The sequence below is a fragment of the Paramisgurnus dabryanus genome, chromosome 8, assembly GCF_030506205.2.
Source record: "Paramisgurnus dabryanus chromosome 8, PD_genome_1.1, whole genome shotgun sequence".
NCBI lineage: Eukaryota > Metazoa > Chordata > Actinopteri > Cypriniformes > Cobitidae > Paramisgurnus > Paramisgurnus dabryanus.
The window spans coordinates 12,266,062-12,290,915 of NC_133344.1; the positions used below are offsets into that span (position 1 = coordinate 12,266,062).

At 40.4% G+C, this 24,854-nt stretch overlaps 1 protein-coding gene across 3 annotated transcripts in view; it reads left to right on the forward strand.

The window, feature by feature from the left end:
* Positions 1–24,854, forward strand: part of robo1 (roundabout, axon guidance receptor, homolog 1 (Drosophila)) — a 355,554-nt gene that overhangs the window by 275,028 nt on the left and 55,672 nt on the right. For all 3 annotated transcript variants that reach the window (XM_065280529.2, XM_065280528.2, XM_065280531.1), the window contains 4 exons: positions 8,038–8,195; positions 20,180–20,300; positions 21,789–21,927; positions 22,099–22,226. In XM_065280529.2, coding sequence (XP_065136601.1) covers positions 8,038–8,195; positions 20,180–20,300; positions 21,789–21,927; positions 22,099–22,226 — 546 coding nt within the window. The remainder of the gene's footprint in view (positions 1–8,037; positions 8,196–20,179; positions 20,301–21,788; positions 21,928–22,098; positions 22,227–24,854) is intronic.

A 24,854-nucleotide genomic window follows, 5' to 3' on the forward strand; every position in this document is an offset into this window, starting at 1 on the left:
CTGAAAAACGATGGACATATGCAACTCGGACAGCTTGGGGGTGAGTAAATCATGGGTTTAATATCATTTTTGGCCGAACTATCCCTTTAAGGGGTTGTGCACACCAAAACTTTTAAACACGGCCGAGAGCTTTTTAGCTGTGATATGAGCTATGAGTCGGTTGGTTGTTGTGATACGTGCCCCGCCCCTCCTCCACTGTGATTGGACGGCCGTGTGAGAACTGACATTGACACGCGGAGCTTTTCACCCAAAGTTGAATCTCTTTCAACTCTCGACGCTCAGCGCTGAGTGCGGATAAACCACCAGGCGCCGGGTTATTTGAAAAACTCAGTTTCTATTAGAATCAATTGAAAACATGCGGCAATTTTAACATATTATAATAAATTCTATCATCTTTATGGTATTTTTAGCTAAAACTTCACATACGTACTCTGGGGGCACCAAAGATTTATTTTAAATCTTAAAAAAATTGTGAAATGTTCCTTTTAACCAAAATGACCTATATTGTTTGAAAAATTATTAGCATTGGTCATTTAAATCCAAGTCTTGACTGCAGGGTGGCTTTTACAACAGCATCTTTTAAAGATTTAATCTTAATACTTTTAGATTATGATGTTTTTTGCTATTAAAATCTTACTAGCATTATAAGTAGAGAACGTCAGAGGAAGTTTTCAAATTTGAAAATCGAAGTTCATGAGACCTTTAACACTTTAGCAACCACATAGCAATGTCTTGGTTATCACAAACACGTAGCATTGAAATTTTTATCAGATTTATTTGTCTTAGATTTCCTGTAAGACTCATTTAAGCCGACGCTAGCAGCTAATTTAAGTCGTGCTTCAGGTTTTCTCCGTGGTGGCAGTTTAACTTTCGTAGATACATGAGGACCTGTCAAACGCTCGGCTGCTCTCCTTTTGACAAACGTTTTAAAAAACTCTCCTCACGAAACAACACCAACTCTCAAGTGGCCCGGTGTGTTTGTTTGGACAGCGCATTTGAAAGCTTTTTTATTTTCACAACGAAGCTCGTTCACACTCTCCCCTGTTATTGTTTGCGGACGTTTTTGAGCACCTCGCCTGCGGGAAGTTTCCCGATGACAGTGGCAGCCGAGCACTGTGGGAAATGTGTCAAAAGCTTGATCAAATTAATAACAAACTTGATGTTTCAGTTGAACCCGGGGTTTTACTGAAAAATTATTGCGCGTTGTCAGAATTACTGAAGAGTGTATATTGCAGTGTAGTAAGGCTAAAACAAACAACGGGTGTTTCATATTTGTTGGAAGCTTAGATCATCCATAAGCTGGCTTACTGGTCTCAACTGGCCATTCTGGTCTGTTGACTGGTTTTGATTGGGAGATCAGCTTAAGTCTACCAAGACAAGCAAACCAGTTAATTCCAAAGTGATAACAACAACACACCATAAATAATTTAGGTGTACACAGACTTGCTTGCTGTGTGCTTTGTCATTTGGCAATAAAGCATGTGACCTTCAACATGCCATACGGAGTTTAGTAGTCTCCTGCTGATTTGGGAGTATGTACGAACACCTCTAGTCATGTTAATAAACAAGTTAGCGTGAATAGCCTCTCTGTCTCCTGTGTTTTTGGGGTCTCCTGTCTAAATGAGGTGGGGGCTTCTATCAATAGCTTTTTCCTCTCAGGTCCTCTTCCTCTAAACTTGATGAATTGGCCTTTTTTCTTCGTCCGCCACCCTAAAATAACAGTTCACTAAAATCTGACATGTACTATTAATCAACCGAGACCGGTTTCATTAGATTCTACCTTTGTTTTTGTTTGGGATTTACACTTACTTGTCGAATGTTTTTATAGCCAGTTAGGCTGAGAATCACCGTCTGGGCGTTTGAGTCTAGGGAATATGATTTTTGAAGACTTAAGTTTGCTATATACGTCTGCGTTGATTGTACGTTGTAGCCTACGCAGAGACGCGAACCATATGCAGTAGCCTACTGACGTGCACCTCTTTCAAACTGTAACAGGACGTCAATGCTACGCGGACCTTCAGGTCAAAAAGATGTGTGTCGAATGTCTTTATATGGATTTCTGTTTACGACAGTAAAAACAAAGATGGGTTGTTGCATCGCCTATGACATCGAGCCTATGGCTTCGGCCATACGCAGAAGTATAATGTGCCCTTTAGCAGTGGTTGCTTTTAATCCTCAATGAAACTATGTTTCCACGTATTGGTTTGTTTTATTGACATCATTGTTTAATTAAGTGATTGGAGCTTCCTCGTTTTTCCTATGACATCATAATCTTCAAGGTTCCCACGGGTCCTTAAAATCCTTGAAAGTTTGTGAATCTGGGGGAAAAAATCAAGTTCCTGGGAAGTTATTGAAAATATACATACATAGATACAGGTCATTGAAAGTGCTTGAATCTATTTTATGCAAGAAGTTTTCTGGAAAAAAATCCATATTATTCCCTGTGTAGTGTAGGATAATATCATAAAAATTCTAGACTTTTTAATCACACGTGCTAAACTGTTCACTTTAAATGCTTATATCTTCTGTATGCGAATGTTGATTCATACCAAAATTCTTTTTTTGCATAGTTGTGTTTGCCACATGAAAACGTCTCGGGTTAAGTATGTAACTCTTGTTCCATGAGAAGGGAACGAGACGCTGCGTCTCCCTTGCCATACTTCCTGCTTCCCTGTAACGCCGTCTTTGGCAATATTTCAGATAGCGATATACTTCCTGGCTCCCGCATCACCCTGTCTTTGTCGTTAAGCCTCAACATTGGTTGAATTTGATATACACTTCAGAAGCACTTACCCTTGGAGGCGTCCCCAAAGTGTCACCGCAGTGACGCAGCGCAAGTTCCCTTGAAAGGGAACTGTAACAATGTATCTTAAAAGATACACAATGTAACCTTGCTCTCACTTGAAATTTGTCCCCACATTTAGTCCTTGAATTTGAGGGTATTGGACCTGGAAAGTCCTTGAATTTGAAGTTAACTAAGGTGTGGGAACCCTGAATCTTGTCCGTTCAAGCAAGTTTAGCAGAAAAGTTCCCAACTCCTTTTTTTTTTCTTCTCAAATTTAACGTTTTTTGTGTGTTCACACTCTTCAGCTTTACAATCACTCCCAAATGGGATGTAGGAGTCTGTAAATCACCTTTTCGAAATACACTGCACGTTCTGTATCACGTCTATCACCCCTAAAGAAAACAGGTCAGTAGGTAATTGAATAGTTAAGGGAGAACTTGTCCTTCATCAGCTCCAAGCAAAGCATATGGCAGTAAAATGGTGTGCCTGCTGTTTCATTTCCACAGGCCTCCGTAAGACCAACAGACCATAGAGGAGCTGAAAGGAGGGCTTTATGTCCACACACACACACATAGGGGCAGATCAGAGAATGAGATTCATCTTGAGGTCATTGTGAAGCCATGGGGGCGAGTTGATCTCAAAATGCAACTGTCAGGTGTGTCGGCTTTTAAGTGTTTTTGTCATGGCTCTGTTATGACTTTTGCCGTGCTCCACTGATGAAAAGATCAGCATTGGTGGTCACCGGCATGATTTGCTTTGAATGCTGGTGTGCCGACGAGGTTTGGATTTCTCTAGATTTCAACCAGGTTTCCAGAAGGACAGTGCTGGTGAACATCATGGCTGTTGAGATGAACTTTTCCTGTAGCCAAACTGGTAGAGCATTGCAATACCAGCAATACCCAAACCCACTTATTTGCTCTGGATAAAGGTGTCCGCTAATGCATAAATGTAAAATGTCATGCTTTCAGTCCTACCATTTACAAACACAAAGCATAATCCAGCCTGGGTCAGTATGGAAGTTAATATCTCTGCTCCTCATTTGTAACCCGGTCTCTATTGTAGATACTGACTTAAGCAACACTGCGGCTCACATACTCTGTTTATTTATGCATAGTTCAAGCGTACTGCAGTGTTTACCCCAGCCCCAGATGCCGGGCACACTTGTAGACACACACAATGAAAGCCCTTTTGTTTTTGAATAAGATGAAGATGAGATTGGCACCCCTGTGCTTTCATTCTCCTGCCTGGGATCACTCACTGCAGCCCATCTCTTCCAAGCAACCACACGGGTGCAGAGGTTAGGATTAACACACCATAGCTGGGGGCCTTTCTTTAAAGTCAAAACTTGCCAGGATAGAAGTAGGAGAAGAAGTGTCAGCTGCAGAGATCGAAAGAGCAGGAGAACAAGAGAACGTGAGGTGTAAACCCCCAGCGGACGCCGCACCTCCAGGCAGGGTGAACTCGGAGGGGATGCACTGGCTGTGCGGATGCACCGCTGGGGTCTGATGCTACCACCTCCCCTTTCAGCTTTGTGCTTCTAATGAGAGTAGAGTATCGATCTGCTCTTTTCGACTCTAGGCAGGTATAGTGTGTCTTTTCTCTCGTGTGCATTTCCAGCGGCTAGTCCCTGCCCTCACCAACCCTGGAGACCCTTCAGACGGCAGAGAGGGTTCGAGCATCAGGCGTTGATGAATGAGGAGTGGACTTATGATGGTTTGATGGGAATAAATGGATGGATAAGTGGAATGCAGGAGAGTTTTGGTGAGGGAAAACAAAATAAAGGAGAACTTATGATGGATGATTATGCGAGGTTTATTGAAAACGTATTTGGCTAGGCAGAGAAATGTGCACTAATGAAATATACATCGAGCCCTGACAGAAGTATTATAGTATTATATTATTTTGACATTGGCATGTATTGTGGTACGACAGTGTGTGTTCCAGTAGCTTAGGTGGTAGGTAAAGTGATAGCAACACTAATTTAACTCTTTCACCGCCAGCGTGTTTGAAAAAGTTGCCAGTCAACGGCGGTTTTAAATGAAATGACACATCATCTGCTTTCAAACAAAAAAATAACAAATTTAAAAAATAAACTGAGATAATTGCATTTTTGTATGCATTTTTGAGTTTTTACTGTTTTTGGATCAGTGGATGCTTTAGTGTTTTATAAGCTGGGCAAGAGCACCGCCTAGTGGATAATAGCAAAAATATGGATTGCCGTAAAAATTCGTCATTGGCGATAAATCAGAAAGAGTTAAGATTTTTTTTTAGATTTGAATGCATAGCAAGTCGCTTTGGATAATAGCATCTGCCAAATGCATAAATGTAACATAATGTAAACGCAATAGGCTTTATGCCCAGCTGCACTACTTCCTGAACTTTAGCCAGCTCCTTGTTTCCTGTCTGCCATTATTGGACAAATTGATTAATCCAGGTGTGTCTGATAATTGTTGTTGTGACTACTGAGGTCAGGCACACATGGATTAATCAGTTTGTCCAATAATGGCAGACAGGAAACAAGGAGCTGGCTGAAGTTCATGAAGTAGTGCAGCTGGGCATAAAGCCTATTGTTGAAAATACAGCTACTGGCACGACTCCAGGTCCACGTTGCATTCATACTGCGATGGTATGTTGACCCAGGAATGGAAGCTCGTTCTAAATGAGGTCTCGCTCTAATTTGTCATCCATCCATTTTGTATTATGTTTAGCATGCACCATGTGGACAGACGATCCGGAGGAGAGCTGGCAGTGTGGGCTCACATCTGGGAATGATTGCGCTCATACGAGTATTGTTTCATGTGGAATTGTCCTCGAACAATTCACGTCTGTTTGCCTTTTCATTTCTGTTTCCTCACGTTTCATAATTCTGCCAGAGACTTACGTGATGTTGGACTGGACCTGCAATTTATTAATTGGATTAAATAAGATGAAAATAGCCAGAGCAATGGCGGACAGAGGTTTAAAATTTTAAATCAAAATTGTTTCCTGGTCCGGATTGGTTATGTAGTTAGTGCTGGTTTGGTGTAACTGCTAAAAGTGGTAACAAACAAACAGAGATGGAGATGGTGCTAGTCAGCATTTCTATTCTATCTATTATACGATTCCTATTCCATATCCATTATTTCCTCTTTTTCACTCATCTAAAAGAGTGACCCAGTCAGTGGAAAAGTCCACAATTCCTCCTGACAAAGCTCTTCACGTCGCTGCCAGGTCTGGATTTGGAATTGCTTTTTTAGCCGATCTCCAGTTCCCCAATGGCTCCAGAAGAACTCTCCAGAAACCTACTGTGGTGGCTCAGCAAAATCCCTTTCATTTCCGTCCCCGCAGACTTCATGCGATCATCCCTCAGTAGCCGTGGTGCGGTATTAAATATTCATTTTCATTAATGTAGGGGGGAACATCAGCGCAAATCTCATTTTAATTTGACATGACCACATCTGTTTTTCATTTCCGTGAAGCATGTGGTCTGAACAGCCACTGTTGGGTTGCCATGTTTTAGCACAATACAAGATATCGGATGCCAGTTCAGTAACCATGGTGCCACATGGTTCCACCCTGCCATGCAATTCGGCATTCATACAAAAAATCATACAACCTACATGTCATGATCAAACCAGACAGCGAAATCATAAAATTAGTAGAGGATGTTTTCTGTTTGTTCTTGATACTTCATCCGTGTCTGTGCATGCTACGCTATTTCGGTCTTGAGGTTAAAAGAAAAGTTCTTGGCGTATCTCTCTCACCATCATGTTCTCTCTCTCTCTCTCTTGGTCTCACTCCAGTGGTTTAAATCATTGCCAGGACTAAACTATCCCCAATTTTGTAGACACATGTTCAGCGCTTGACATACTCACACACGGCCTCTCCCACAAGGCCCTGTTAGAAAGAGTGCATGTTATCAGGTTTCTCAGCTGAGAGCTTAAATCAAAATGTGGAAACTCCATCCTGGATGGTTGTCTGACTCTGATCTGATGTGAAAATCCTTTTGCTGATCCACAAATGGTGAACACAGGCCGCATTAGATACCGAACCTCTCCACCGTCCGGTGATCTGCTGTGCATGTGTGCCTTTCCCTCACGGACAGCCTAATTATAGGAAAACGAAAATCCTTTATAAATCCTTCGCTCGAAGAAATTATTTGCTTGAGAAAAAGTTATAGGGAAAAGATGCAAGCGGGTGGAAAAAGAAATAATTTCCATTTCTTTAAGTGCGAATCACCTCGGAGAGGTGATAAACGTCGATTTGTCATTACAAGCAGTTGAAACTGGAATCATATGGCCAATTAAATGCTTAAAGTCTTAAAAGAATTCGGAGGCAGTCAGGAGTTCAGGTTACCTTGAGCATCTCGCTTTGATCTGACGCTGAGTATAATCGTGCTGATGGGAACACGGTGAAAAGCCTGAGAGCTTAAAGATGTTTTTGCTTCTGATGTAGGTTGAAAATAAGTTGAAATAAGGTTGAAATCCTTATACGGACATCTCTGAATTCCTGAATGACATGAAATAAAATGTACTTACTTTTTATTGTGATACCTAACAGGTCTGATTTTGTCAGGGTCATGGCACCATTTTTTTATGGTTTATCTAACTTTCTTGATTCTTGCACCAATTTTCTTACTGAGCTTGTTCCAGTGCATTCTGGGAATGCTGCTTTTGAAACTATGTGTCTTAAAAATTGCAATGTTGTACAACTGTGTGTTTTTCAATGACATGTAGTATGTACAAGCTTTAAACTAATCTATAGAGTTGTTGTAGAGTACAAATGAGATAACCGCAGGATTGTTGTCTGAGATTAATAGGATTGCTTTAGGCAAATCTGTCATATTTCAACATAACAGGTTGACTAACTAACTTGGAATCTTAAACATACAGTATTCATGTGCAGCAGACTTTACTGCTTGAAACACGACCGGCTGCTGATTTAAATGAATGTTCATTCTTCACTGCTCACTTAGTTTCCACATTAATATCACTTACATCGGCTGTAACACGGTCTACAATGGCTTCTCTCTTTCAGCTCCTTTAACCCATTCTAGCTAATGTAAACAGAAGTTTTAGACTTAATCGAGGTATGTTTGAAATAGATTAGAGGTGCTTTATGCTGGACAAGGGTGGAGGAATGTTCCTCTGGTGGTTTCTCGTTTGTTATTCTTCTGCATTAGACGTTAACACGAATGCTTCCCCGTACGTTAATCCGTCTGTTCACATGTCTCATGTTTTCTCTCTCTCTCTTTCTCTCTCTCTCTCCATCAGTTCTTCGGGATGATTTCAGACAGAACCCTGTGGACGTGATGGTAGCAGCGGGCGAACCAGCGGTCATGGAGTGCATGCCACCCCGCGGGCACCCAGAACCAACTATTTCATGGAAGAAAGACGGAGTCACTATAGACGACAGGGATGAGAGGATCACGGTAAGAGGAACTTCAAAGCGTGTTTCTGGTTAGAATACAATATAATTGAAATTAAAAACTAGGGCTGCTTTCAGATGGAACGGCATTTACTACACAGAGCTAAAGTTAACAGAGAAGCTAGGCAAAATCACATAGATTATCGGAGTCGATTTTCCTCAATTATAAATGCAATGTGTAGTAAATGCCGCTTCGTCTCGGAAGAAGGTGATGGCGATTTACTACTTATCACTGAACTGGCTTTACTGATGAAACACGAATGAGAATCGCAGGCGATTTTTTGCAAATTATTTATATTACAAATGACTTTGTTATCTAAAAAAATCATGTTCACCTTCTTTAATCAAAACGCAAATCTCCTCCCATTCTCAAAACGATCTCTTTTTATTTCTAGTCACGGGTTATGGCAGGCGGGCGGTTCCCGGGAAAAGATCGTAGCAATTAGCAAATAGCAACATGAACCAACCTTCCAACGATCCAGTCAGTTCTCAATGGACAAATTCAAGTCCAGCCCTAAATTTTTTTTTAGAAGCCGTTTCACTCCGATGTACGTCACGACTGGGAAAATAAGACAGTCGCTACTTCTGTTTATTATGACTTCGTCTTACCAGTGAATGGGGCTGCACAATACTGAAGAAAATCACATATGCAATAGCTTGATAAATAATGTGAAACCTAAAATCCGAGCAGTTATGCAGTCAAAAAAGGTCAATATGTTGTAAGTCGCATGGGGATATTTGTAAAAAAGGCAAAAATACATTGCATGGGTAAAATTATTGTTTTTCATGCCAAAAATCATTAGTATATTATATGAAGATCATGTTTCATGAAGATATTTTGTAAATTTTTTACCGTAAATATAATCAAAACTTTGTTCTTGTGAGGGGATGCAAGAAAATCGCAAGCAAAATTGGCCAGAAACTCACCTACAAACTACTCAAAATAAGCAGCTCTTGAGAGATTTCTAATTTAAGTTTGTTTTTTATGTAAAAGTCTACAATTTCCCATTCAGATCAGCACTCGGACAAACCTTTTTTATTGCTATATTGAGTTGCTAAGGACTTTATTTAGACTTTGAACTTTAAATGCAATCTTATTCATATTTAGATTTTTTGCACCCTCGGATTTGAAGATTTTCAGATTTTATTGTCCTATCCTAACAATCACTACAAATCTTATTTATTTAGCTTTCAGATCATGTATAACTCTCAGTTTCCAAAAATTTACCCTTAATGCGTGTTCACACCAGACGCAGTAGAGGCAGGAAAATCGCATTTCATTCAATTTTCAGCCAAATTTCTGATTTTTCAACTCGCGCGTTTCCCGTGGCAACGCCCAATTTGCACGTCAACTCGTGCAACCACGCTGTGCTAAACGCCTCATTCGGGCCGTGAGACCTTCAGACTCCCGTAAACATGTCTTTACATTCACTTAACATTGAAGTCATTCGCGCCAGACGCTCTAATCGCGTTTGGTGTGAACGCAGCATTACTGTACAACTGGTTACATATATGTACACTAGCTGTTACTGGAGATGTACCCTTTAAAAAAGTACAGTGTTGCACTAAAAGATTATATTAATACCTCAAAGATTCATATTAGTGTCTCAAAGGAATTTATATCACACATACACCTTTTAAAGGGTACTGCCCCAGTGACAGCTGGAGTACATATATTGACCTTTTTTACAGCATGTGAAGTTTCGATTTGTTGATGACAACATAAAGTAGGTTTTTAAAGTCTAATTCTTAATTTAATGTAGCACCGATGTTGCTGTAGCCACCAATTGAGTTCACTTTATATTTGCAACACGGACACTGGTTCAGTGAATTTATATAAATGTACTGTTACTAACAAAAGCCCTGCTGATTTGTTGGCTACAGACGAATCTGTTTCGCATAGAAAAGAAGTTGTGAATAACAATTGCTTCTTTTGCATTTCCGAGCAAATGAAGGCCGATTAGAGCTTCTGCTGATGAGCCTTTAAACTGCGTGGTGGCCGAATCTGTCGGGGAAAATTAATGGAGCCCATTCATCTGATTGGAAGGGCGTTCGGGAATGAAACTTTGCCTTCACCGCGTTCACGAGTCGAAAACTCTCTCGGCTGATTTAATGCCGTCTTTAAAGTAGGGCCACCAATTAAGTTCATCTAATTAAATGTGCAAGAAATGAAGTAACAGAATCAATCAGAGCTCTTTTGTCATTAAAAAGAGTGACTTTGATGTTCGCAGCGACGGTCGTTTTCCATTTGCCTTGTTTGTGTAGAAGAAAGCTAAAGGTGCTTTGGGGGTTGTTATTTATTTTTTATCAAACTGCAGCAGGAGTTTTTGAGAATGCAAATGTAGGTCTCCGCATGGCACGTGCGGGAGTTCAGACAGTGTTTAACTGCGGTGACGTTGGTATGTGATTGAGATGATAGGGTGAAGATGAATCAAATGAGGGCGAGTGTGTTTTTGTTGGTGACGTGTGTGTGTGGAGCTTATCGCCAGTCTGCAGTCTACTGTTTGGATTGCGACTGTAAACTGTGTGATCATTCAAAAACACATTTCCTCCCAAATCTCATCATTTTATTTACATTTGTGTTCTTGTAGCTAAACTGCTAGAGAATTGTGATAGCAGCATCATAAAAGGTCATGGGTTTGATCCCAGAGCACACACATAGCTTGAATGCACTGTAAAATATAGGCTGCATCCGAAATCGCATACTGTGACGGTATGTACTATATAGTATGAACAAGGATAGTATAAACGAATTCGGACATACTACATCTGCCATGTTGATACATCACGTGACATACGTGGTCATAACAACAAATTAGTCGTTAACTGAAATGACGTTAAACAAGCGGAATTTAAACACAAGCTGTTTAATATGCATTTGCATTTGAATAGAACCGCGTTACCGCTTTCGGGCATTTTTAAATAAAACAACGCTCCTCCATCGTCTTCTTCGTTGGATAACTGTGCTCCTGGGGGATCATCGGATAACAAAGTGTCCATCGAATAAACATTTCGTGATCTTACTGAAAGTAGTAGGTCATCCGGGTACTTTTCTCAAGTGTTAATTTTGTGCACGAAGACGTTGTTCTCTCTGCCCGACTCGCTGGATCAGCAGGTTGCAGGATGTGTGATGCGTTATACACGAGTGTTGCCAACAGGGAGGTTGTAGAGTGCCCTCTGCCGGACAAACTATAAAACGGCAACACTTATGACATGTTTGAAGGCTGTTTCGTCAGTTTTTTTAAAATATTCATTTATCGGCCATCATGAATGCCGATACAGATAGTTTGGAAAATGCCTAATATCGGCCGATAATATCGGCCTGCCGATATATCGGTCGGGCTCTAATCTCATGGGCTACATACTACATTCTCCTGTAGGCGTACGCACGACAATGTGTGCATACAATGTACGCAGGGTTTCAAAAATCCGGCGTTACAGTACCTGCACACTCATCCGATGACGACAATTGTGAGCATTGTCCGTGTACCCCCGGGTACACTTAAAAAATTACTATACTTCAGCCTTAAGTTTCAATAAATGCTAAGTGATTTCTTGCAAATATGTTCATGAGAATTTGACAGGAGGAAAAAAAGATTTTTGCATGTGTGTTTTATTTTCATTCATGGAAAAATGGTATTCACATCAACAAACTAAGACTGGGTCAACAACAAATCTGCATAACAGTCAACATAATTTATTTGTTTTGAGTCTATGGTTATCTCTAAATTGAAGAGCTCCAACTTCACCATTAATTGCTTTTTAACCGTAATTGCTGCAATCTGCTGAAAAATTAACTTAATCGGTTCAAAACGTTGAAGCGGACGGGCCGCATTGTCTCTCTGCTTTTTGTTTTACGTTCGTACGCGATTATCGGATCTGCCGAATTGCTCTGCACAGCGAGCGCCGTACGGGCACTTCTCTGCCAAACAACACAAGACAAAAGCCATGTGAATAAAGCTCCCCATCTCCCAACGCTCAGATTGATTGCGTCCTCAACAGCCCTCCTGTTGTTATGAGGGAATAGTGAAAGAGAGGGAGGATTCATTGACTACGCATGGACAGCGAAGCGAACCTACCGTGATGGAGCTCCAAATATGTGTCTGTTTGAGTTTTTTGGTCTGTCTGACAGGATAATGAGTTCTGCTGAATGCGTGGAATATCCGACAGCTAGTCGCTCTTTTCCAAAACCCAGCGAGCTGCCAACCACTCAAATATTTTTAGGTTTCAGAGGAATGCTTCCAGCAGGAACACCAATCCAAATATTGTGTGGCAAGATTTTGCTTCTTTTAAGGATACTGGGGGGAGGGCAGTTTTATGACATTTTATAAAAATACATTAATTTATCTTGAATTGTGTGTAATTAAACCTCGGAAAAATAAGTAACAAACAGCTCTACATTGTATATTTTACTACGTTTTGTTTAATTCAAATTTTATGCTTTGCAATGTTTTATGTCATACATTTTCTTTGGGGGGGCACGAAGGGCAAATGTGGGGGCCATCGTAAACAAGGGTGGGAGCAGTATGCTAGCTGGAGCCATTTACTTCCAGTCTTTGTGCTAAGCTAGGCTAACAGTAGGTGCATCAGAGTTACATGACGCACAGAGATGAAAAGGGTATGTACGGACTTATCTAACTCTGGGGGATACGATGAATAAGCTAAAGTCCCAAAAAGTCGCCGTGTTCCTTTTAAGTTGCTTTGGATAAAAGTGTCTGCCAGATGCACAAAAGTCAAAGTTGTTGTGTGTTTCATGCATTGTTTAAGCATCAAAGTTAGGCTTAAACTACTCTTAGGTTTCAGCATCTCCCGCCTACAGTGTAAAATTATCCTTAACGCACACTCGCATACACACTGTCAGTCTTACATCCGACCTGACCCCGTCTGTCTGTGTGTCTCGTGCCATATCAGCCGTTAAGCTCTGGCTCAAACAAACAGTAACATAATGAGTCTTCAAACCCTCTTCAACACCGTGGGGTGTCTTAAATAAACTCACCCTCCTTCCTTTCTCCCACCTTCTCTTTTGTTTAAAGACTCTTTTCCACCATTAATATTTAGGAGAGGCAAGAGGGCTCAAGAATGCTTCAGAAGATTCTTAAACGTGTCCGGTTAGGAAGTGCTTGGGAATGTCCCACGAGACGGAGAGCTGATGAATGTTTTGCTTGTTTTTTCTGTCTATTGTTCATTCATTTGTCTTTCTATCCGAATAATAAAGGTGCTACATGATACCACAGAAGTCCCATTTTTTGGCTGAATGGTTATGGTTATCGGACTATGAAAAGAAGTGAATCTTTGACTGAATTGTTTCTTTATTTTTAAGAGTCACACATTTCTTTGACTTCCAGCTGTGATGTCACGCTACACATATTGGCACATGACCGCATATGCGTAATATCTGTAACTAATTTGTAAATGATGAGATGTCCAGCCAATGTATCTGTTAGTTCCGCCTCTGGTCTCTATCGCTGAAATCGTATTTACACATTCCACATGTGGACCCGCTCTGATCCGACCGCCGGACTCAACACTGACCACAGTGTATGATAATCAATGAGACATGACGTGCGCTGGCTGAAAGTGAAGACACATGTTGACCTGTTTAAGTGCAGTCAGGTAGGGACGCTGCAGGAGAGCTGCCGCATTAAGCTTCCCCTCATTGACTCTCACCGTGTGGTCTCCTAATGCAAGGATCAGATTTGTCGAGTGAGCATGATCCCATCCTCAGGTGAATAAGGACCCCCAGCTGCCCTTACGATTGCCTGAGAACAAAGAAAGGGACCTTTGGTTTGTAATCGAAGCCCTGGGAAAATAGAAGCTGACCTGTATAGCCAATGCACTCATTCACACGCATACATATATTTGTTTGGGGATATATACACATGCACATGCACTATAGTATGGTCAGATGAAAGCAAAATTGAACTTGTTGGAGGTCATTCTACACACCATAACCCCATTCACACAGACCTCTGGTCCCAGAAAATACCCGTAAAATTGCCAGACAAGCGTCTGTGTGAACAAAAACTTGTTCCGTTTATCTTCTGGGATCGTTGCCGGAAAGAGGACCTAGTAAGATACGCTGGTAACCCTCTGTGTGAACAAGAAGCCGCAATAATGCAGTAATGGGCGTGTCGAAGTGAGGACGCGCGCGTCATCATCACAACACAAGTTATGGTTCAGCTCCTTCCAACGAGAGATAACATGCATATAAACATTCACCACGAGAAATGGTGCAAACTAGATTGAAGCAGTTATCAGGAAATGATAAATGAGACGCATAAACAATGACGCACGTGCCGTAGTGAGGACGCGCGTGTCATGGCAACATGAAGTTGGTTCAACTCTTTAAAATGAGGGATTTACAACATTCACGACGAGAAATGTCAGCAAACTGGACTGAAGCAGATATCAGGTAAGTTAGATTATTACTTACTTCGTTGAAACGGAGATCATTCAGCAGCATAAAAGAATATCGCGTCACTTGCTCATTTGAGCCATAATAAATGAAAATACCCGCACGTCATCCCAACAAGATATATCGTCCAGCTCCTCAAAATGCGGGTTTTAAATGCATATAAACAATCACAATGAGAAATGTCTGAAAACAGTATCAAAGCAGAAATCGGGGAGCTCATCAAATATCCACTCAGAAGCTGAGATCATTCACCAGAATAGAGCTGTGCGTTCACGCGCTCCTTTGTAGTCTTATCATAAACAAAAATGCATGCGAGTTGTTTCTGGAGAGAGGAATACTAAATACTTTGCAAACTTCAGACGCTGCGTAGAAGAGAGGGCGGGACTTTCAACATGTCACGTGTCTTTCCGGGACCATCAGATGCCGTGTAAACTTGGCAGTCCCCGTAAAATTCCAGGATGCCTGTCCCGTGTATCTTACGGCATATCTGTGTGAAAAGGCTCATGTTTGGAGAAGAAATGGGACTGCCACCACCCCAAGAACAACATACCAACAGTTAAGTTTGGGGGTGGAAGCATCATGGATTTGGGCTGCTTTTCAGCAAGGGGCACTGGCAGACTTGATATTATTGAAGGCAGGATGAATGGAGAAATGTACCGGGACATTCTGGATAAAAATCTGCTGCCATCTACCAGAAAGCTAAAGCTAAAGATCATTTCAGCAAGACAATGATCCCAAACACAAGGCCAAGGAAACAGTGAAGTGATTTCAAAGAAAGATTAAAACTGCAAGCAGTGATGGAAGGGCCCTCGCACACCTGACACCGCCACGCCGTGGCATGAGAAGAATTAAAGGGAACAGTAGTAAATAGGCATTTAAGCATGTAAACATAGGTGAACCATTTAAAAGTGTAGTATAATGTGCCACATTTCCTGTTGCTAATTACAAATGACAGCGAGGTAGCATCGTGTAAGATAGCATGAGAGAGAGAGAGAGAGAGAGAGAGTGAGTGAGTGAGCGAGTGTGTGTGTGTATGAGTGACTACATGTAAATATTGGCACGTAGATGTGTTCTGTCCAGGACTCTTATCAATCATGTGAAGTTTGGGACAAATCTGACATTGCATTATCATTGTAAACATGTTACTTCCTGTTACCAGCTGGTGGCGCTATGACCGTAACTGACTATTGGCATCATAAGTGACTATCAGTGATGGGAGTAACGCGTTACTGTAACTCCACTATTTTTTTAAATCAAGTAACGCAATTACAATTACTGAAATTTAAATGAGTTCGTTACGCGCGTTACTCTATTTTGTAAAAAATAGACAAGACATATCTGACGTCGCAGGACTGTAGTTGGCGGCGCAATAATTCATTACACTTCATCATAGCTGACAGTGCATATAGAATGAACATGAAAAATCTAAACGGGACAACATACCTTTGTTTAAAAATTGTCATAATCCATCCGGTCTCATGTTTGTAAATTATCTTCACCAAGCAATCGCAGTATGACATCAACTTGCATTTGTAGTCCACAAAGGTAATAAATCTAAGAAATGATCATATATTCTTAGATGTTTACATCGGCTTCATGGAAGAGAACGATCCGCGATTGTTGTTTCCACTAAAATATTCACACTGCGGTGTACACCCGTGTTAAAACTCCATAGTATGTGTGAGCTCGCTTTTAGTTTTAGTTTCAGTCTCTCCGTATCCGAACAAAAAATCCACTCGCTCTGTGTCCATCTGACAAAACAATCCACTCGCTCTGTGTCCGTCCGACAAAACAATCCACGTAGCCTACTCCGTTTTCTGAATAAATATCTTCCTTTAATCCTGTGTATCATTTAAATCCAACAGAAAACAAACAATATATGACCAAAGAGCGCAGTCCCTGTGGCAAGCTTCACAAGCTGTGTTCCAATTCAAGTGCTGCACCCTACTAAGCATGCAATAAAAGGTGAGCACTTGCCCATTCAAGGCGCTCAGAAGTTCGCGAAGAGAACTGAAATGAGACGGTCTAACCTTCGGAGGACCCATAATTTGCCTCATCTGCTGCACACGCATCGTGCCTGTCAGCAGGACACAGCGGAGACGTTTCTAACTTATTAAAATAAATATGAAATCAGAAAAATTATAATTTATTTTAGAAAATTTGACATGTTGACACAATTGTCTCCAAATTTTTAAAGAGACACTACACAATTTTAACAAATTTTATATTTTTGTAAACATGCAGAATATTTGTCTAAATGGTCTAAATGATATACATAAATAAACTAAGTTTAAATATTAAGATAATTTCTAACAAAAATATTCAAAGGTTGAATCTAAAGCAAAATAGGCTCCTACAGTATGTGATATATTAGAGTCTTATGTGTAAAATAGCCCATCCATATCATTTTACTGTTTGACTGTTCAGTACTGTTCATATTTACATTTAAAAAGCAGACATAAAAGTAACTTAAAAGTTACTTTTCTAAGTAACTAATTACTTTTGATATACAGTAACCGGTAGAGTAATTCAGTTACTTTTAAAAGAAGTAATTAGTAACTGTAACTAATTACTAATTTTTTAGTAACTTGCCCAACACTGGTGACTATTGACATGTAGATGTGTTCAGTCCAGGACTCTTATTAATCATGTGAAGTTAGGGAAAGATCGGACATTGCATAATCAGTGTAAACATGTCACTTCCTGTTGTCAGCTGGTGGCGCTATAACCATAAGTGACTATTGACATGTAGATGTGTTCAGTCCAGGACTCTTATTAATCATGTGAAGTTTGGGACAGATCAGACATTGCATAATCAGTGTAAACATGTCACTTCCTGTTGTCAGCTGGTGGCGCTATAACCATAAGTGACTATTGACATGTAGATGTGTTCAGTCCAGGACTCTTATTAATCATGTGAAGTTAGGGAAAGATCGGACATTGCATAATCAGTGTAAACATGTCACTTCCTGTTGCCAGCTGGTGGCGCTATAACCATAAGTGACTATTGACATGTAGATGTGTTCACTCCAGGACTCTTATTAATCATGTGAAGTTTGGGACAGATCAGACATTGGATAATCATTGTAAACATGTCACTTCCTGTTGTCAGCTGGTGGCGCTATAACCATAAGTGACTATTGACATGTAGATGTGTTCAGTCCAGGACTCTTATTAATCATGTGAAGTTTGGGACAGATCAGACATTGCATAATCAGTGTAAACATGTCACTTCCTGTTGTCAGCTGGTGGCGCTATAACCATAAGTGACTATTGACATGTAGATGTGTTCAGTCCAGGACTCTTATTAATCATGTGAAGTTAGGGAAAGATCGGACATTGCATAATCAGTGTAAACATGTCACTTCCTGTTGCCAGCTGGTGGCGCTATAACCATAAGTGACTATTGACATGTAGATGTGTTCAGTCCAGGACTCTTATTAATCATGTGAAGTTTGGGACAGATCAGACATTGCATAATCAGTGTAAACATGTCACTTCCTGTTGTCAGCTGGTGGCGCTATAACCATAAGTGACTATTGACATGTAGATGTGTTCAGTCCAGGACTCTTATTAATCATGTGAAGTTAGGGAAAGATCGGACATTGCATAATCAGTGTAAACATGTCACTTCCTGTTGCCAGCTGGTGGCGCTATAACCATAAGTGACTAATGACATGTAGATGTGTTCACTCCAGGACTCTTATTAATCATGTGAAGTTTGGGACAGATCAGACATTGCATAATCAGTGTAAACATGTCACTTCCTGTTGTCAGCTGGTGGCGCTATAACCATAAGTGACTATTGACATGTAGATGTGTTCAGTCCAGGACTCTTATTAATCATGTGAAGTTTGGGACAGATCAGACATTGGATAATCATTGTAAACATGTCACTTCCTGTTGCCAGCTGGTGGCGCTATAACCATAAGTGACTACTGACATGTAGATGTGTTCAGGTCATGACTCTTAGCAATCATGTGAAGTTTGGGACAGATCGGACACTGTATGCCTGAGTTCCAGCAACCTGTTTCATAGCGAAACATCAAACTTTGGCTGGCCGAAACAGACACACATTTTAATATAGAATCAAATCCTTCGCAATTTAGCATCACAAAGGCCTTAAGATGACACTCGCCAAATATGATGATGATCCGACGAAAACTGTAGGAGGAGTTAGTTAAAGTATGACTGCTGGAAATGAGAAAAACTGAGCCAAAATCTGAGAAATAATTCAAAATAGCTGACTTCCTGTTTGGTTTAGGGCGTTGCTCCAAGAGACTTTTTTGTAGGGCTTGTAATAATACATGAGCATACCGAAATTCGTACATGTAAGTTAAACACAGTCCAAGGGCTGCTTCATTCAATATTTGAAAGTGGCGCTAAAACATGTTCCTTCAGGTTGCCAGCTGGTGGCGCTATGGCTATAAATGAAAATTGTTATGTAGATGTGTTCAGGTCAGGACTCTTAGCAATCATGTGAAATTTGGGACAGATCGGACATTGTATGCATGAGTTCCAGCAACTTCCTGTTTCATTGGAAAACATCAAACTTTGTCGGGCCAGAACCGACACAAATTTTTACGTAGAGTCAAATCCTTCGCAATTTAGCATCACAAAGGCCTTAAGATGACACTCACCAAATATGAAGATGATCCGACGAAAACTGTAGGAGGAGTTAGTTAAAGTATGACGCCTGGAAATGACAAAAACTGCGCCCAAATCACAAAAATAACTCCGAATAGCTGACTTCCTGTTTGGTTTACGGCTTCGCTCCAAGAGACTTTTTGTAGGTCTTGTCATGCTACAGAAGCGTACCGAATTTCGTAATTGTACGTCAAACACAGTCCGAGGGCTGCTTCGTTGAAAATTTGTAGGTGGCGCTATAGAGCCATTTTCCCACGCCTAATTCTAAAGCCTACACCACATGTAAATTTTCATCACTCTTGACATTTGTGCAAAATTTCATGAGTTTTTGAGTATGTTTAGGCCCTCTAAAGTCCCGCTGAAGTCGGAGAAGAAAAAGAAAAAAAATAATAATAATAACTCCTTGAAGAACAATAGGGTCCTCACACCCCGGTGTGCTCGGGCCCTAAAAATCAAGTTGCTTGAATGGCCCGGTGAGAGAACTGAAGATCAAAGTTCATAAAAGAGGCCCAAGGAACCTTCAAGATTTAAAGACCATTTGTGTGGAAGAATGGGCCAGAATCACTCCTGAGCAATGCAGATGACTGGTCTCTCAATACAAGAGGTGTCTAGAAGCTGTAATCACCAACAAAGGCTTTCTACAAAGTATTAAATAAAGTGTGTTCAATACTTATTTCGTGTCATTTCACTTTATTTATTATGACTCAACTTGTACACTTAAATGTTCAGATTTCTTTGTATGAATTCAATATTTGGCTTGATGGCTACATCTGGTGGAAATTTTGTGTCAATAGCCCACTTAGAAATCTCCTTACTGATAAAAATGCTGATGTGTTAAATAATTATTTTCCCCGCTGTATATTACGCAAAAGAAAGTTTTATTTTGTATATAATATTTGTAATTTCTAATTTTTTCTTTCCTACAGATACGTGGAGGAAAACTGATGATCACCAACACCAGGAAGACGGATGCTGGAAAGTACGTATGCGTGGGAACCAATATGATGGGGGAGCGAGAGAGCGAAATCGCAGAGCTGACTGTTCTCGGTACGTATCGACCAAACCTTCAATTTCACGGATGTTTCAAATTCAGTTTAATACATCGTTTTCGGCACATCTGACAACCGATTCGCAAATCCTCCGGCACACGATTAGCTTTCTTTTAGACACATATGTATATATAATCAAGTTCCCACACAAACCTCCTGTGCATTTCATTGTGCAGATGGATTCACTTAAACGCACATCGTATGAAGTGTTTGTTTATGGGCAAGAGCAGGAGAGGGTCCAGATGTTTGGAGTTTGTGTGCATAGCTGTTGGAAGGCTCGAGCGTGTCATTGACCCTGTTTAGGGGACATCTCATGATACAAATACCATCTCATACACCCTAGATGGTGTAAACATTACCTTTCATTCATGTACACACACATAGCCAAAGTGCATCGATGTGCACAACATTGGTTGGTATATACAAAGAAACTGCTGACCTTTGACTTTGGTTCACTTAGGCGTGCAGTACAGCCATCTTAAAGAACACCTATTGTCTTTTAATTTTCTTTTGGTGTGTAAGTGTGTATTAGTACATCAGTAAATCTCTTTTCTTGGACTACAACGAACACACGGATTGTAGGCAACAGTTTACTTCCTGGGATAGGTGATGTAGACAAGACCGAAATTATCATAATTCCTCTCGCTACGGACTCACAGCCTGTAAGTTAACTCCTGTTAGCATTGCATTGTAAGCAAATCTTTCAAACATGGTAAGGAGCGTCACATTTCCTGCTGACATCAAAAGGTATTTAGGCCAATCACAACGTACAGATTAGCTGGCCAATCAGGGACTATTCAATCAGAGCTATTCAGATCGATGAGTTTTGTACAAAATCCATGCGTTTGAGGAAAGCAGCATATCTGGAGCTACAAAAATGTACAGTATGTGGAAAATAATGTGTTTTTGAACCATAAACCACGCAAAAAAACATCGTATTATACCAAATACACAAAATAACGTTGTTTTTTAGCAATGAAATAGGTGCACTTTAAATGATCACTTGGATCATTTTTTTAAATGAGATAAAATGGTTTTACAAGCAGCTCACCCTATAAATGCCACAGTTATATAAACAAAAACACATAGTAAACACAACCTAGATTAAAAAATCAATAGCAATTTTGCAAGCGATCAATGCACGTGAATTAACAGCAGTTTGTTTTCAAAGGGCCTGTAGTGATGTTTCCTCCTATCATTGGGTTATATAATAATCTTAAAAGATTTGCTGCATGCTTGTATAATCCCAAGAAAATCTTGTTTTAGGATTATCCGCATGCACTTTTAGTCAAAAACAACAGTGTCGAAGGTTAAGCTAAAGGAAGAGATGAACAGTCGATTATTTGTTATTTGAATACATTGAATGTTACGAAATAATGTGAATGCTGGCGTTGGACAATGTGCTAAATTCATATCTAGCCAATTAAAGGAAAGACATAAAAAAATTAAATGCGTACGATTTCTGTGTGTGTGTGTGTGTTTACAGAGAGGCCAAGTTTTTTACGAAAGCCGAGCAGTCAGTCGGTTCTGGTGGACCAGAGCGTCGAGTTCAGGTGTGAAGCTCAAGGTGATCCGGTGCCCACCATCCGCTGGAGGAAAGACGACGGAGAGCTTCCTAAAGGACGGTATGTGAATTTTGTGTTTGTTTATTCAATATATAATCTAGTGTATATAAGCAGGAAAGATTGTGCATGTGCCAAGACAGTCTATTAATATCTTAACATCTTAAACAAGTAAGAGACTGTGAAGTGTTTTGTTTGTCTTTTAATTGAGTGTTTGTTTCGTCGTCATCTCAGACATGAGATCTGGGAGGACCACACTCTCAAACTGAAGAGGTTGACCTCGGGAGACGCCGGTACTTACACCTGTCAGGCGGAGAACATGATGGGGAAGACGGAAGCCAGCGCCTCGCTCACCATCCACGGTACGACCGCTACACTTTCACTCTTCACGCCTACGAGCACTTACCTTTAATTTTAAGTTACGATGCCTTGGATGGGGACAAAAATAGAAGTCTCTGTTTTGATCAGTTGTTAGTTTTAGATGCGAGTTTTGGTGGTTTGACAGTTTGTCAGGTTGTTTCGTCTAACTGAGCGTTTCTTTACCATTTTCCGCAGCTAAAGCAAATAAACACAACATTCCAAAACATTTTCATATCCTGAAGCGATTTTCCAGCATTTATGACGTATAGAACCTAGAAATGAACTCTTTAATCTTTATTATACATATACATATACCTCTTTTACTCATGCAGTATATCCAGGTCATTTTTTTTTCTTTTTTAACTTTTCTTTTCTTTTCACTTTAAGCCCTTGTGTGTGTGTTTAACCCTTATTGAATCTAACGTCTTTAGAGAACAATGTCCACTTTGTGTCCTTCACACCCCTGAGCTGTTTCTCTTTCCCCTTATGGCTCTGCTTATTGCTTTTACTGCTTTTTACTGCATACGCATATTACTGAAACACTGTTTAACATGTATGTTTGGCAGGCCCGTGACATTAGAACCAGACTTATAAACACGCCTGCTTTAATAATTCATCCATTCAGCTCAACTCAATGTGCCACTGGCACAGATCGGCTTTTTAAATGCCAAAGTTACAAACATTTTTTGGAAAACATTTTATCCCTAAAATTTCAAAACAATGTGACATGCCTCTAGTAAAAAAAAATGCATTTTATGAGCACAACCCAACAACACTGACTTGTGCACTTTATAGCATATTTTGAGCATTTGGGGTACATTTAACCCCTTAAACTCTGCAGACCTGCCAGCATGTCCAAAACTGCATCTGCATCTACATTACTGAAAACAAGACAAAAATAAGTAAGAGTAAGAAAGTAATTTTTTCAGTGTACTGCAAAGCACAAGTAACAGTTAACATTAAATTTACATTTAGGCATTTGGTAAATGCTTTTATCCAAAATGACTTACAAAATGCCATTTATAGCCGTTTCTCAATATGCGTTCTTGTCTGTACTTGTGTTCTTGTGAACTTGTGAAACGTCATCAGTCGCGGCCCAAGTACTGTTCCAATTCAAAGTTCGCATCAAGCCCAAGTTCACATAAAATCCCCGGATGTGTTCTTGATCCGCCCATTTTATCGAGGATGCATCAGAGGAGACTTGTGTGGACTTATGACAGCGAAGTTTCCCAGAATGCATTTCGCGTCAGGAGTTCGTTCTTCCGAGTCTGAACTTGCAAGTTCGAACTACGAAGGACACAAGTCCGAGTTCGGCGTACTTGGTTTTTAGAAACGGCTTATATGTTCACTTGGATTGAACCTTTGACCTTTGCGCTGCTAATGCAATGCTCGAGCTACAGGATCGATTTGCGAACCGGAACCATTACAAATACGTTGTCCAGGTAGGCAGCTTACTAGTTTTCGAGGCACAGCCGCGCACGCGCATGCACGCGTCTTCTCACAAGTCATTTAGTAAGAGTCAGATCTCTCTTAAAAGGCCATGAAAAGATAACGCTGGGTACAAACGAAGCCTCTCTCAGCTGGCGATTTAGTCATTAGTATTGATGTATCAGAGGAAAGTGCTAGAATGCCATGCCAGTCCCAGGAGTAGCTGTGCTAATGGCCCATGGAAACTGAGCAGAGTGGGAGCGGCAACCGTTGCCAAGAGAGAAAACAAGCCGTCTCAGATGGGCCGACCGTGCTCTCCTTACCCAGCTGTTCCCTAGCCTCTCTCTATTTGTGTTGCTCTGTTCATTTAAAAATAACATTTAATCAAAACTGACCTATTTACTTTTTGAATAAAAAAAAGTTTCTGGTACTTTTTTGCATAATTCCCCATTGCACATTATTGAATTGAATTGCAAAAAATGACTTTCTTTTTGTCTTGTTTTCTGTACAAATATCTAAAGTCTAATGCTGCGTTCACACCAAATGCGAATAGAGTGTCTGGCAAATGGTTTCGATGTTAAGTCATTGTAAAGACACATTTAACCGCATCTCGTGTTCTCGAGCCACGAATGAGTCATGTAGCGTGGCGCACAAGATGCGAATTCGACTCATTATCGTGTTTAGTTTGCGTGAATGACGCGAAGTAAGCGGTGCCGCGGGAAACGCGCAACTTGAAAAATCTGAACTTCGGTGTAAAATCATGCCGTGTTCAGGAGCTTGCTCTAGTAGTGACGTGATTACAGGAAGAGACCGGAGTCGCAGAAGCCCCTCCCATGATGCGAATTTCCGTGTGAATGTATTGAATGACTAGAATTTCATGCGCAAATAATGCGAGTAAACTCAAAATGTTCAAGCGTCCAACTATGTGCGAATAGGGCGTTTTTGCCACCTCTATCGCATTTGGTGTGAATCCAGCTAGGGATGTGCGATACACTGCAAAAAATTATTTTTTATTTTCAAGAAAAAAAATTCTTAGTATTTTTTTGTCTTGTTTTCAGCAAAAATATCTAAAAATTCTTAAATGCTTTTTCTTGATGAGCAAAATGACCCAAGAAAAGAAGTCTAGTTTTTAGACCAAAAATATCAAATTTAAGTGATTTTGTGCATAAAACAACCCATTCTTGAATTTAGTGTATTCTTGA